This window comes from Odontesthes bonariensis, chromosome 17 (genome assembly GCF_027942865.1).
Source record: "Odontesthes bonariensis isolate fOdoBon6 chromosome 17, fOdoBon6.hap1, whole genome shotgun sequence".
NCBI classification, from domain to species: Eukaryota; Metazoa; Chordata; class Actinopteri; order Atheriniformes; family Atherinopsidae; genus Odontesthes; species Odontesthes bonariensis.
In genome coordinates this window covers 13,725,765-13,739,003 of record NC_134522.1, presented here as the reverse complement: position 1 = coordinate 13,739,003, position 13,239 = coordinate 13,725,765, and the positions used below count along the sequence as shown (strand labels likewise).

General features: G+C 41.9%; 1 protein-coding gene across 1 annotated transcript in view; it reads right to left on the bottom strand.

Annotated features, from left to right (window-relative positions):
- The window catches only part of adam17a (ADAM metallopeptidase domain 17a), a 16,273-nt gene extending 3,034 nt beyond the window's left edge, over positions 1–13,239 (bottom strand). Inside the window, exons 1-18 of the mRNA XM_075448670.1 lie at positions 13,017–13,239; positions 12,609–12,741; positions 10,455–10,588; positions 10,258–10,346; positions 8,917–9,106; positions 6,378–6,508; positions 6,113–6,199; positions 5,444–5,569; positions 5,006–5,150; positions 4,815–4,906; positions 4,341–4,493; positions 2,985–3,184; positions 2,799–2,902; positions 2,525–2,659; positions 822–952; positions 622–700; positions 395–483; positions 238–297 (exon numbers count right to left, since the gene is read on the bottom strand). Coding sequence (XP_075304785.1) covers positions 238–297; positions 395–483; positions 622–700; positions 822–952; positions 2,525–2,659; positions 2,799–2,902; positions 2,985–3,184; positions 4,341–4,493; positions 4,815–4,906; positions 5,006–5,150; positions 5,444–5,569; positions 6,113–6,199; positions 6,378–6,508; positions 8,917–9,106; positions 10,258–10,346; positions 10,455–10,588; positions 12,609–12,741; positions 13,017–13,122 — 2,184 coding nt within the window. The 5' untranslated portion in view covers positions 13,123–13,239. The remainder of the gene's footprint in view (positions 1–237; positions 298–394; positions 484–621; positions 701–821; positions 953–2,524; positions 2,660–2,798; positions 2,903–2,984; positions 3,185–4,340; positions 4,494–4,814; positions 4,907–5,005; positions 5,151–5,443; positions 5,570–6,112; positions 6,200–6,377; positions 6,509–8,916; positions 9,107–10,257; positions 10,347–10,454; positions 10,589–12,608; positions 12,742–13,016) is intronic.

Below are 13,239 nucleotides of genomic sequence, written 5' to 3'. Positions count from 1 at the left end.
CTTATGTTGCGTTTCTGTTGACCTGATTTATTCATACGCCTTCTTCTTTAAGCAAGACATTCTCTAAGTTCATATGTTGTAAGAAAACAGGCAACCATTTAAGCCACTCCCATTTTCTTCCTTATTAAAGACGTCAGTGTTCAATATAGCTATGCTGGACTGGATTAGTTTGGTTAGTGTGGCAGCAAGGCAAGTGCACGCGGTCATATATGATAATAAAAAGCATGATGAACTTACACTTGGAGGGTAGTAAATTGACTTTGTGTCCTCTTCATACTGCTGGTCAAGTCGTTTGTCCTACAGAGGAAAAGAAGAAAACAATAATAAGTGGAGGTGATTACTCACGATGTTACCAATGCAAAAGAAGTGAAGATGATGAAGATCGGGTTCTTACCACACAGTGAACCAGGATACTGAGAGGAATCCAAAAAACAAGGGAAAACACCACGACTGAGCCCACAATGTTGTCAGCCAAGAACTTCCCTGATGTAGACATGTGGACAAAGAGAGCAACACACAAAAGAAAAAACTTAATTAAATATTCCTCTGCCTGCTTTAGTTACCTTAGCTTGTCATCACTTTGTTTTAAATGGTAAAGCAGCCTGCTTGTAATCAACTTACCAAATGTGTTAATGTCCAGCTTGTCAATGAAATCCCACAACCTCTCAATCACATCCTGTACCTGCTTCATGCACTTTCCCTGTTTCAACAAGAGAAAGTCCTCGCTGCATTTAGCTTCCATTTTTCCAGCATGCGTTTGCAGATATTCGATCAGCTAGAATCTGCTCGGTAAAACTGAGAGATTAAGATTTGGTGCTTACGCTTCCATCGCAGAAGCCCACAGTGCAGGGTTTGCCTTTGCGAAGGTAAATAAAACTGCCATTTTCCAGGATGAAGGGAGAGCAGATCCCACCCGGTCCCCTGCAGCACACTTTGCACGAGTTGTCCGTTTCTGGGAGTAAAAGCAAAAGCAAAACACATTACACACAAAACACAACAAAGAAAAAAAACAAGGGCAACAGTCCTGAACAGAGTCAGCCCACAATTACACCTCATCCTGACTGAACGCGAGCGAGCGATTGATAAAAAGTGATTAGAATGTGTACTTTTCAATCAGCCTGTCCTGACATGCCGCGAGCAATGTCGCTCCGTCCAGCGATGACGCAGACCCCTTATAAAATCGCCCGCGCTGTCTCTATCTGGACGAGGTTTCGCGGCGGCGTCCCGCCCCTAAACACTTCTTATTGGTTGAAATGAACGCGCTGCTTCCTGTTGACAAGCTAGTCAGCAACAGGTCAGCATCACTCAGGGAATAATGGACGAGGAGAAGCTGATCTTTACCGTGGAACAGCACCCAATGGTGTATGACCCCAAACACCCATACCACAAAGATCTGAACCGAAGGGAGCCAGAGAACTCGATGTTTCAAGTGAGTACTTTCTGAACCAATATAATCACTCCCGACAAAATGGTCACGATGCGCCGCCGTCACTCGCTCCAGGAACAATCATGTCACGGGAGGGACACGGGGCTGACGCACCTCGTAGTTCACCTGGTGAATGAGACGAATGTTGATGGACAAGCCGATAGCGGCAGGAGGAAATAAAGACTACATAAAATATAAATAAAGACAACACATAGGAGTTATATTGAGCATATACTTATATGAGCATAAACTTACCTCTGCTCGTCGTCCTGTCTCCTGAGGTGTTCGGGCAAAACAATTCCCCAGGGGCACGCGCACTTTATTCGATCCGGGAGGGAGGAGGACAAGTGGGAAATGGGTAGAGGGGAGTCTCATATGATATAAATATGTATTTAACTGTGGTAAAATATATGTGTGTGTTCATTATGTTTACTCTGGGTGTATTGATAGTTATTACGATTGTATATATATTCTAGTGATGAGTTGTGTATATATGGTTGTAGATATAAGTAGGTGTGTGTCGCTGATTTTACCCGGGTGAAATGGTATAGTCCAGCTCATTAGCTGGACCACAATGTATATAAACAGTCAGTCTGTAAATGTCAGGTGTGGATGTAGGTGTTGGTGTATGTGTTGGTATATGGTAATTATTGAAGAAAATAAACGTGTCTGGATCCGCACTCTGAAATTCTCCTGATTGCCTCCATGGCCGCACGGGCATTCTAACCAGGACACCCTCGCGTTGCCTATTTCGTTGCCGTATCGCGTCAGTTTTGCTCGCTCGCTTTCAGTCAGTATGAGGTGTTAAACTACAGTTCTTTGAAAGAGTCATTCAGAATATGAGAGGGTAATCTGTAAATATGCCCATTTCCTCCTGGAAATCAAAGAAAATTATTTGAAGGTCTGTGGCTGCGTATTTGATTTTCAAAGGTACACGTCTCCATGTAAAAAACGCGCCAACTTAAAATGTGAATCACTGCCAAAAATGATCCTATTGATAAAAAAAAAACATTTTAAAAACACAATTTCTGTCATCACTGACTCCCTTTAAACTAACCTGTGATCGAGACCCCCGTGTAATAATCAAATGCTCGTTACCATTGCAAGCACAGGACTGTAGCTTCTGTATGGCCTCACAAAAGGGGTTGCACTCTCCATTGTAACACCGTCCGTTGTCAACGCACACAGTGTTGTTAGCAGCACTTTCAGGAGGAGGACATCGACTGCTGTTGCCTGTGAAGTCAGAAAAAAGGTTGAGATATCAACTATTTCCACAGTTTGTTTAGCTGATCAACTAATGACAGCACCAAACAACACAGCAGCTTTAAATTAACGCTGCAGTTCTAGATTTAGACCAGCGGGAGGCGATCACCTGTGCAGGAAGATATGCCTTTACAGGTGGCACTGATGGGCTCCTGGCATCTTGTTCCTGCCTGCTCGAACATGCAACCCCTGCAGCAAGGGCTGTTTCTGTCACTGTGGAGACATCAGTTAATCCGCTGGCTGAGTCATTCCTGAGACTTGTGTGTACGATTCATCGGTCTTTTGGATAACTTACCTGCACTGTGTGCCACTTTTGAACTTGCAGTCTGCAGTGCAGCAAGGGTCATCGTTGAGATGGAGAAGCCCAGGATCACAGTCCTCCCCGTCCTCCACTCTGGAGTTCCCACAAACTTTACTGTTCCTCTCCTTGAAGCACACCGGAGCCTTGAGACGTAAGGTCTTTCCGACTGAGATCTTGCTGCAGTTGGAGAAGCGCTTAAGGAGGGAAGGAAAAATAGATGAGGGTGGATATATGTTATCTAAAACTGAAGGAAAAATATGAAACTAAAAAAAAACCATGTATATTATCTCATTTATGCAGAAAAGTAAATCGATCTCAAATGAAAAATTGCACAGACAACAAAACCCTCGTCAGTCATGAGCTATGCAGCATTAACAGTTTGATCAGTCTATTAAAGCCATGGAGAGAAGCATTTTTCATGTCTCTAAAAGTTGCATAGTTGGATCTTTTCAGACTTACGGCTCTTTAATGACTTAACTACTCTGTAATGATACATTTCTGTGTGTCATTAAAGAATTAACCGAGAGCTACAGTTCTACCATTATGTGTCCTTTTGCCATAAAGAAAAGCACACTGCATTATATAAAGAAGATGAAAATACTGCAACGTAATCACAGAAAACTGAAGCTGCAGCTCAAATGAGTTTTCTCCCCCATATTTGGCTCAAACACTAAAAGATTTTGTGCTCATCATTACACAGAAAACAATTGGATAGGACAGTGCGATGTCTTTATTTTGTGAGACAATCCGTCAGATTCCTCTGAATCCTGAATCTTAACCCATTTGAAACTGATTTTTTTCTGAGATGGACCTAGTCAAGTTGTCGTTACAGGAACTCACAGAAAAGCAACAGGGTGTTCATTTAGATATGACACTGAGGTGTGAAGTGGCTTTCAGATCAATGGAAAGCAGAGCGTGTGGAAGTGACTACTGTGGGCCAACCTAACAGTCTCACAGCCTTTGAGTGCATTTATTGACACACTTTGACAAGCTCTGTAAAGTTTTAATGCTTCTTTATCTTCAAAAAGGGTCAAATATAAAAAGTCGAACCATATAAACACCGAAACTGCAGCCAACACAAATGCCTATGTGCTGTTAAAGCCAATTATGCTCTCTGGATTCATTTCTATGAGTCATTACATTTCACAAGAACAACTGTGACTTAATTATCAAGGTTCCTGTAACATTTAGAAATGCCTTTCCTGTCACATTTTATAATCATTAACTGGCAGCACAGATTGCTGTATACTGAAAATTTGTCGACACAAACAAATAGCAATGCTTCTAGTCATTCTTGCTCTATTCGCAGAGCTGGAATAATGTTGTGTGAATGACTAATTGGATAAGTACCTTGTTGTTAACATGGTCTCCGCTCACAGCAATGGGGTACATGACAAATTTCCCCCCGTTGTCATCAGTGGGAGCGCAGTGAGGGATGTTGTCAGGATCATGTTCTGCTCCAAAGTTATGACCCAGTTCGTGAGTCGTCACCAAATCTGCTTCCTGTTCAGACACAAACCCACCACACCTAATTATGACGGGCATTACTGCTGGATACTTCGGTTAATAAAAGGACAAATGACACCCAAAAAAGAAAACATTCTATCGAGGGGGGGGGTGCTGATCTAGAACGAATCATAAGTGTCAAAAACAAGTTGGCGTCATGGTTACTCATAACACCCACACAAAAGGTGTTCCTGTTCCACTAAGAACAAAAACTTTACAAAATATAAAATCCAGGCTGAAACCAAGTGTCCACGGTGATCAAATCTATCAAAGAATCTGATTAAAAACTCATTTTAAAAAAAGAGAGAAATCACTGGCCTTTGTGAGGATGGTTTTGCCATAGTTCTTGGTGCTGGTCAGGCCTGTGTTGAGGTAACTGGGCTTCTTGGAAGAGCGAGATGGGTAGTAAGCTAGAACATGAAAAAAACTTTTTAAAAGTCGGTACATTCAGTAACGTATGTTTAGCTAATCAAAATAAAGTCATTTTACAGGAAAGCGAGGTTACTTACGTTTTGGACATAAGCCACCAAGGGCTTGAGATTTGGAGGGGGCGACATAGGCCAAACCCAGTGTCCCCTCGTCAAAGTCCTGGTAGGTGAACAGGTGGGCCAGACACACGATGGAGGCATTGTCAGCTACGTCTGAGCTGAATTGCTAAGCAACACGAGGAGAATTATATACAAACATTAATTAGAGTCCAAATTAGGTTTACTGGCAGAATCTAAACATCTGATGGTGGACATCTACACCAGAGCAGCTCACTTTGATATCAAGACAACAAACTGAAAGAATGTGGTAAAGTATTTTGGACTAATCTGGCAGAGGATGTAAAAAAAAAAAAAAAAAGGTTAGTTGAGGATTCAGTTTTTGTCTTTCCAAACTCACTGAAGTGTGACTGAAGAGAGATCGTCTACACAGTTCAGATCCTCTGAAATTTGCTTTCTTACCTCTAAGAGTCTCTTCACATCCCAGACCTCCTTCCCTCTCACAGGGCTGTTCTCCATATTATAGTGGACCCAGTCGATGCCAGCGTGGCCCGGGGGAGGCTTTGTAGGCTCCTTATTAATAATAATCTGAGAATGGTGGAGACAGCGCGCATAGGTTGTCAGAATTGGTCTGAATTCAGCTTCATGCTAGCAGTTTGATTGCAGGTTTAAGAGGGGAAATTAATCAGTCACTCAGCAACACATTCTGGGCTTTGAGCTGTGGTTCAACGTGACAGAGGACAAATTCTTCTTGACATTTATGGTTAAAAAAAAATTTAAAATTGGGACATAACTCAAAAGCAGCTTCATGAATGCATATCTTTTCAGTGAGACAGCCAAGGACTCCCAGCATTAAGAACAATGTCTCTATTCATTCCTAAAGCCTTTGGAACAAATTAAATCACCCCACGAGGCACTCGCAAAAGCGCTCGGCTCCTCCTAAAAATGCTATCCTCAAACCCCCTGAAGGACCATGCTATTCTCAGCCTCATTTCCGGGGATGACGCTGCATAAAATGAAGCCATTATACACCCAGAGTACTAGAAAGTGCCAAAAAAAAAAAAAAAAGGCTGTTGAGCCAAACTTTTGTGCCACTGTGAAGTAAAGTACAATTTACAGACAGATGCACACCTGATGGATCTGGACCCCATAACCTTTATATTCATCATCCCATGTGGTGTTCCTATAAATGTCATCAACTCGATCAATCAGCTCGATCTGCAGTGAGAAAGAAAAGTAAATAAACATGATTTGCATTAACAGAACTATGGGGAATTTCTTGCTGGTACTAGCCTACTGATTACAGAGCACATTTTTTTTTTTTTTTAAGGTAAATAAAACAGCTTTTAAGTTGTCTTAATGAAAAAGGTTTGAAAGTAGAATGGTGACATCAGACCAGGTAGTTTAGAGTGACGCTCTCTTGTCCGCGGCCCATGTTTCTAAAGAAGCGATAGTCTGCAACCAGCAACAAGGGGCAGGTATTCTTCCTGTGGTCGTGACTTTCTCTCTTCTCTCTGTGATGGTATTCTGCAAGAAAGTGGCAGGAAAAGCGATAATGAAGCTGCAACACAATGTAGCCAACACCTAAGCTTACATAGAGATCCACTCTTCAGAAATTCATCAGAACGTTCAAGTAAGAATGAGGCCATGCTCCAGTATTTCACTGTAAGCTGTCCTCATTTTCAAATTTAGCATGTCTTCATTTTTTGTTGGGTCCTGCCTATCTGTTTGGGCCAGATTTCAACTGCCGGGTCACAGAGGCTTATGAGCACAATCAATATGAATGAAATCAATCAGAAAATCTGACAGGTGGAGAAAGAAGTGACAGTAAATCTTAAGAAGAACAACATCACTTTTCTCTGTGCTTAAAGGGATACAAGGTAGTTTAGCGGCAGTATAGCGATCTCTATTGGTCAAACTGAAATTCTACACTGTCGTAAAAATGCCCACCTGTACACACCCACTAACTAAACATCGTGGCGAATGCTGCCGTTCGTTGTGTTATTTAGTCAGTGCAGTTAGGTCATCTGATTCACAAGTGTAGACTGCCCACGTAAGATACTATAATCAGAGACTTTCTGAAGAGAGAACTCAAGATAATATGCTATAATCCTGTTGCTGGAGGAAGTGGCCGGGGACAGCTCGTCTGGGTTTCTCTGCTCAGGCTGCTGTCCCCGCGACCCGATCCCCGGACAAGCGGAAGATGATGGATGGATGGATGGACTGTTGCTGATCTTGAATGGGATTCTTCCCTCATCATGGTGTATTTGTGGAGTGATTCCTTTGTATTAGCAGACACTTACAAAAGTTACATCTTAGACAGATGCGCGCAGGCACTACCAACATACATGCCGCAATAAACGCAGACTAGCTCTACTCTATTCCGATTACAATCACAAATTAATCAATTTTCATTTGTAGATAACAATTCTTGTTTGGATCAAAACGCTATTCTTATTCTAATCAGGTCAGTCCGTGTATTTCTGAAGCTAGGCTACGTCTCGAACTCAGGAGGAATTAGAGCACCATCATCACCTGTCTCTTTACGAACTAAAACGCAGATCACTATGGTAGATGAACAAGATCACGCTTGGAGAAATTTCACAAAGATGGGAAGTGCCAACATCGAACGTTTCATATTCAGTCTGTGAAAGGCAGAATATGAAACGCTTGGTGTTGGCTCTTCAACGCAAGCGAACACATAGCCTACAACTACAGCTAGCATACAGTACCTAGCTAAGTGCCGTAAACACAAACGACTCTTCTCGCGCATCACGACACTTCAGAGGCGGGTCCCTCCTGCCGAAGTTACATATGGGATTTTCAGCATACAGACCCCTGTTGGGAGCGAGACGGGCTTCATTCGCTTACCATTGACTTGTTTAACCATTGGTAAACTCCTGAAGGCTATAATTTTAGGTGAAAATGCTACCTAGTGCCCCTTTAAGCGCGTATATTTGTGTTTGGGTCTTGCAGATGAGGGAAATGTAAGTATTTGAAAATAAATTTGTTTGGTGTGAGGCCTGAGCTCTCTGGCTTTTCACTGTATGGCCTCTCATACTCGAACAATGTGCTCCAAGGCATACAGAGTACTACAGATTTCAGAAAAGCGGCAGATGCTGTGGAATAGTGGCCGCATGGAGTCGAGTGAGTCACTCCATGGCCCTAATATGATCCTTTTGAACAGAGGAACATATTAATGGATGGAAAAAGACGCAGCTGCAGTACACAAAATGCTTTGGTTGTATTTATTTGATAACCTAGATTGGACCCTTAATACCTAATGGACTAAAAACCCTTTGCAATCAGGGAAGGAAAACAGGAGTACATCATTTTGAGCATTACATCATACAGTGCACTTGGCTCTACATTATTCACAAGAGTGGGAGAGTGCAGCACTGGCCTCATCAACAAGCAGTGGGAGAGCATTGACGACTCAGACTCATCTCATTGGGCAGCAGAGTCTGCATGAATTTTAATGCCTCCTCCATACGAACCTTCACCTCAACTCATCTCCCCAGTGAGAGCTTTCAGCCATGAACCAAAGGGAGGTGTTGTAAATATCTCCTCTGGCACATTAACACTGCTATATGCTTTACATTTCCAACATAGCACAAAAGGAACTCGTTTTTTTTTTATATAATACCTACTTGTCAGCAGTATGTATGAGCACACTGAATGCGTTTTAAAGAAACAGGCTCTAATTAAAGTCACTACTCTAGAATTCACACCCACCGCTTTTGTCTTAAGGCTAAAGCCTTCTACTTCTTTCTCTCCAACCTTAAGATTAATCCTCCTACTCTCTCTTTTTAACTTTCCCTTTAAAGTCTACATAAAAAGCACAAAGCTTAGGTTGTAATCTGCACAAATATGGACACATATTTGAGGATTCTCCATCCCCAGCTGGATATAAAAAAAAAGACTGCAGAGCTCACCGTTTTCCAGTTGTGCCTCCTCATGCCTTTCCCAGCTCCTCCTGATACTCTGAGGCAGAATGTCCTCGGCCTTCGCATGGACGTAACCACACACTTTTGGAGAAACGATGCGGCTCAGATTCCTGACATCCTCCGAGCGATAAACCAGCAACCTGCCATCAATTGGGGAATCTGTAAACCTCCACAGGGGCTGGATGACCAAAAGAAAAAAGGGAGATCTTATTAGAGTTTTACATAACAAAAAAAGAGAGGGGAGGGTATATACAAAAACACAACACATCAACAAAAGGAGGGTGTGATTGTAAAGATACAAGTCAGAACTGAAAACAGGGAAAATAGAGCTGTGTGCAGCACAATGTATTTAAAAAATGATGAGCTATAAATAACTGGAAAGTGTAAAGGACTGATGTAAGACTGAGATGGCAGATGCGATGTAATGTTTGTTTTTCCATACTTTAGAATACCTGATGCATTTACCCTCGGGTTGAGATAATCTGGGCTATAATGCATCTAATATGTAACTACTACCTTCTCTTCAAATGTCCTTAATAAGCTGCTATAAACAGCTATAAATGGCTGGTAATGTTCAATGCCATTGTTTTAAGTAGCTTTTACACATGAACTGGGCTCCTGAAATGTTCTACAGATGTTCCAGAGCTGTTAGCATGTGAAAACGAAAATGCCCACAACATTCCCACTCAACTTCTTGTGGTCGATTTTCTACCCAGCCCTGTAGTCAAATCTCTGGCATATTAGCAGGTGAGACAATGTATGAAGATGGCATTTGTGTTTGCTGTCCGAGTGAGTGTGGGTGTGTGTGCTGGTGAGTTTGTCCTTACATGCAGCTTTCTGCTCGCTCCTCACTGTTATGGATACATACAGATACCTGCAGTCCGCTTATCAACACAACAAAGAGCCTCATCTGCTATTCTCAACGTGTTGTAAAGAAAACACAGCTTTTCCACAGTGTAATTTATGCATATCTGCGCCTCCTACGCGCTCTAGACAGCCATTCCCCCGCACACCCTCCTTCGCATTTCCAGCCAGGAGGGGGCATCTCCACCTCCTGCTGCGATGCGCTTGTGTGAACAACAACGGCAGCAAGAGACCGTATCAAATTGTCCACACATTCTCCTCAACATCTGCAGTGTTCATGAGTGAAAACCGCTTTAGAAAAGAAATCCCAATGGATTATCTAAAAATCCCACTGAAAAGCTGCTAAGATTTACAGAATACCGCACCGTATTCAGTAAACGTTTTGATCAAGTGCCTTTGAAAATGTTGAGGCGTCGATTCTTCCCCTAATTGGGTTCAACTGAGAGGTAATGATAAAACACTTACTTCCACATTATATTCTGCTCCATCTGTGAGGATGTGAGCAGAGAATTCATCTCCATCTATGTGTGCCTGCACACGTGAATTCTCCTCCCCTGTAAACACAAAAGTCATTTGGTCTGGATGTTAGAATCTACCAGCTCCTGATATAGGGTCAGGAAAAGAATGGTTTCAGAAAAAAAACAAAGTCTTTGTCAACTCACCAACAACATGTCCGGTGAAATAGTTCTGAAGCTGAACATCGTAGTTCTCCTCCTTCCCGTGTTCATCGACAAACACGGCTTTGAATTTGTCAGTAAAAAGGTCCGTCTTTGTGGTCAAGTAAAGCTTGAAATCCCTAAAGTCAGAAAAAAGATGACAACATGTTATCCATCTTAACAAAAGCGTCAGTAGGTGACTGTTTTAGGTACAAAAGTCACACTGGATTTAGTGCCACTAACAAAAGGCTTAAAAGGGACATGTCTTCATGATTTGACAGAATATGTTAATATAATCAAAGATATACAAAGTTGACATTTTTCAAGACAATCTTCAAGAACTACTCACATTGCAATATCTATACTGAAATAATTATTGGTCCCCGTAATCATGAAGCTTTTTTCGTCATTCTTAAGATTACTCAGAATCAGCATATCACAAATAGAGCATGGTGCATGCAAAAGGTACACCTGAAACAAAAAGAATGTCTTGCTCTCCCTCATTTTGACCAATCATTGCACACCAAGCCTCCCCAAAGGTGGGGAGCTTTTACAAAGACAGAAGCCAAGATCTCAGTGACAATCAGGACATTCTGGTAAATGCCAGATGGGTTAGTCTATACTGGTCACCGAATATGTGGGAAGGAAAATTCCACAAAACAGTCAAACTGTTTGATTGACTTTATTTTTGAACTGCCTTCCTGAGAGGGGGTGGTACCGCTTCCAGAGATGCTGCCTATTGTGTAAGGTAGGAAAAGGAGGGGCCCTTGTTACCAATGTCTACCCCTTTGAATTGATAGAGATTAGCAAGATGTTGAAATCAAGGCAATTGTTATAAAAGAGCCTACAAATTGAAAAAAATAGAAACAAAAATGTCAGAGAGAAAAAAATGTAACTGATGCCATAACTTTAAAATTTACCATTCAACTCTCCTTGGGGAACAAGACCATAGCTCTCCCAGGTACTTTAGAAAGCCCACAGCGACATCCACACATCACTTCTAATGCCGGGTAAAAAACTTGGGATTTTTGGCCGTTAATTAAAGATGAACCAACATGATAGAATCATTGGGATAGCTTTGATCGTGGCTAAAAATGGTCATCTAACACGTGAAAGAGGTTTAAAGACCACTGTTAGCCAAAGTTAGACAGGAACGCATATCTGATCGTGTCAGAAATGTGTCTATGACCGATGTCTCCGAATATACCAATAAAGCATAGCGAGGAGTGACGAGTTCATCGACGAAACACTGAAAAACCCGCTGTGAAAACAGCCGTGAAAAATGCACATGGAAGCCAAACCAGCGAAACATAACTCAAACAAGGACACTAATCTGGTTAAGGCAACAATTGAGCAGGTATCGTCATCATATCGTCTGCACACATCAAACATGACACCATAGCCTAGTTCATCAGATGCTTGTGTCAGTGTGGCCTACAGTTATACGACTGCTAAAATCACACAGAATGTAGCTGTCATAAGTCATGAAACACTTTAATGTTGGCAGAATTTAAATGATTCTGTCAGAGTTGTAGAATAGTTCCTATAAACAGGACTGTCTGTGGGTTCTTTTAAATAAGAGATACAGTTTAATGTAATATAGTATTGTCTGTTCTTCAATTTGATATACAAAGTTGTAAAGCAGGTTGGGGAAAGAGTGTGTTTTGGAAGCTTGTAAATCTTATCTAGTACACCCAGAAAATATGATGACGACTTTTTTTAACCAACCATTATGCTGTAAATACTCAAAAGCTATGACAACAACAATTTTGTTATCCAAGTGAGCCTGAGTTACTTTCTCAAATAAGCATGTCGTGTGAGTTGGGTCTTTCAATGGAAACCTGCCCTAGGCATGAGGACACATCACAGCAACAAATAACCATTCAATGTGCAAAGATGAGCCACAACATTAAAACACAGACATCCCTGATCACCTTATCACAGTGAAATGCTCTGATTGGAAACTTTGGGTCTGGACTTCCGTGTGAATTCACGTGGATATAAATTTCAAGAGGTCCCTAGTTCATCAGAGCTTTCCAGGCAGTGAACTTTCACAGCACAAAGCAGATGGCTTTATGAAAGTCTGCTTTTTTTTTTCACCGATGGATAACTTCAAACTGTACTTCCGAAAGAGGGTCGGGCAGCTGGGTGATGCTGTACCTGTGCATGGCTCTGAAGCTCACCAGACGCTCCAGGTGCGACTGGGAGTGGACATCCCTCTTCCTCACGGAGTGCAACTGGAAGCCCGAAAACGGCAGCACTTCATAATCAAACAGGAGGGAATTGAGAGTGTCTGCAATACACGGACAGAAGTCAAGTTACCATTCAATTCCCGTCCAAACAAGCAGCGTTTGTTCATACGAGACAGTTCCACACCTCCTCGCCCGATACAATATGATGTTATTTAGCAACTAGCCACGATTTAATGCCTGAACACTTAGGACAAATAGCACGTCTATTTGTCACAAGTGGAAATAATGTGTATAATTTTCTCTCATTATCCCAAAGACAAACAGCGGTTAGTCAAGCTAACGTTAGCTAACGTTCTCTATCGCCTTGGCTACTTACCAAACTCGGGGTTTTCTTCGTTTTTCTCCCCTGTGGTAAACCTCGACTTAGTTGCACCGTTTACCCAAAAAGGAACAAAAAAGAAGATTACCAATATGCTCCTCATATTTGAGTGGCTCTGTCTGCTATGCGAGTCTTGTCATCGTCAAAAAAAAAAGAAATGTTTCGGTTTGTCTCAACGACTGCTAGCTGATCTACCCGGAAGTGCCTTGAACATAAAACA